At 45.7% G+C, this 1,568-nt stretch overlaps 1 protein-coding gene across 1 annotated transcript; it reads left to right on the forward strand.

Annotated features, from left to right (window-relative positions):
• The first annotated feature begins 865 nt into the window (after window positions 1-865).
• Window positions 866-1,312, forward strand: LOC125195576. Its single transcript, XM_048093715.1, has one exon. The coding sequence runs from the start codon at window positions 866-868 to the stop codon at window positions 1,310-1,312; it is 447 nt and encodes a 148-aa protein (XP_047949672.1).
• The last annotated feature ends 256 nt before the right edge of the window (window positions 1,313-1,568 follow it).

The raw sequence follows: 1,568 nt of genomic DNA on the forward strand, positions 1-1,568 counted from the left end.
GATATGCGTGCGATAACCCCTCCACACGTTGGAGAAATGGACGAGGATGAGGAACCTTACGGCGAAGGGCATGAGTTGGGCATGGAAAATGTCGATGAGGACGAGGACCCCGAAGAGGACATGAACGAAATCAACTAGGATAATAGTCGTGGAATACTTGTTTTGCTTCCCCCATGTTTTTGGATTGATTTGCTTGATTTTCTACCATTTACCTTTTATTTTTGCTACTCTTTTACCGATTGCTTTGATACTAAGACCTCTTTAGAGGCAACGTTTTGATTAATATGCCATGGGGAGATTTTTCCACTTTTACTATCTTATGATGCCATGGATTTTCATATTGTCTTTCCATACCATTGTGAAATTTTCTATCGCTACTTCATCATACAATCGCATGATGCTATCCTATCGCACAACTGCTTTCCAAATGCCTTATTGCGCCTTATACTTCGCTACTTTGTAGTACAGTTGTCTTCGTGACATCTTCGTACAAGTCCCTTTGAGCTAAATGAGCACTAGTCTTTTTTGCTACCCTATGATGCATTTAATCCTCGATAAGATAACTTTTGACGCTGCTCCTTTTATTATCCACCTTTGATATATTGTGATGCGAGAACGTTCCGCCATTGAATTTTGATACGATTGACCCATGAACCTTGTTGACCAACTATACCACATGACTATTGCTAGATCTTGTCAATAACTTGTGTAATACCAAATCAGAATGCCGCCAAGACGTCACCGAGAACAAACTCCTCAAACGGAGGATGAGGACAACGTGTCACAACCCATTCCGCCGCCTCCACCTCCACCGCCTCCCGTCATTCGGGAAATCGTGAAGCTATTCTTAGAGTAGAAACCACCTATGTTTGACGGACTGGGAGAGCCGACCAAGGCCGAATCTGGGATTCGTGCAATAGATCGTATCTTCGCAATTTTGGGATGCAATGATCAAAAACGAATGCGTTGTGTGACCCATCAACTAACCAAGGCAGCTGACTTTTGGTGGGATACTAGAACAAAGACCATGACACGAGACCAAGTAGAAGCAATGACATGGGAAGGTTTCAAGACTGAAATATACAACAAGTATGTGCCGAAGAGCTACCGGAAAGCAAAGGCATCCGAGTTCCACAATCTGACTCAAGGACGCATGACCGTGACCGATTACGATCGAGCGCTCAATAGCATGACCCGGTACGCCCCTGATCAAGTCGATACTGACGAGAAGCTGTCTGACATGTTCCGTGAGGGACTAATGTCCCGAGATAAAGATGTCGTTGGCCAGTCGAGGGAGACTCTCCTACGCTGAAGCATTGGCACTCGCACTGGATATTGAGGCAGCAATGCTTAAGGAGAAAGCTAAAGAGTGTTTCACATCGCCTTTGCCCCCATCACACCACTCCCGAGAGAAAAGTAAGTGGAATGATTCTAGGACTTCCTACGACGGAAAACGGCACCAGTCGAATCAGCATTGATCCCAGCACGGAGGAGGGCAACATACGTCTAGCCAGAGAGGAGACTACCGACCCAGGGCACCGCAGTGCAATGTGTGCTCTAAGTACCCT

This window comes from Salvia hispanica, chromosome 1 (assembly GCF_023119035.1).
Source record: "Salvia hispanica cultivar TCC Black 2014 chromosome 1, UniMelb_Shisp_WGS_1.0, whole genome shotgun sequence".
NCBI lineage: Eukaryota > Viridiplantae > Streptophyta > Magnoliopsida > Lamiales > Lamiaceae > Salvia > Salvia hispanica.

Bases quoted from the DNA above. Each gene is read 5' to 3' on its own strand.
- LOC125195576 (XM_048093715.1), top strand. From the start codon at position 866: ATGTTTGACGGACTGGGAGAGCCGACCAAGGCCGAATCTGGGATTCGT.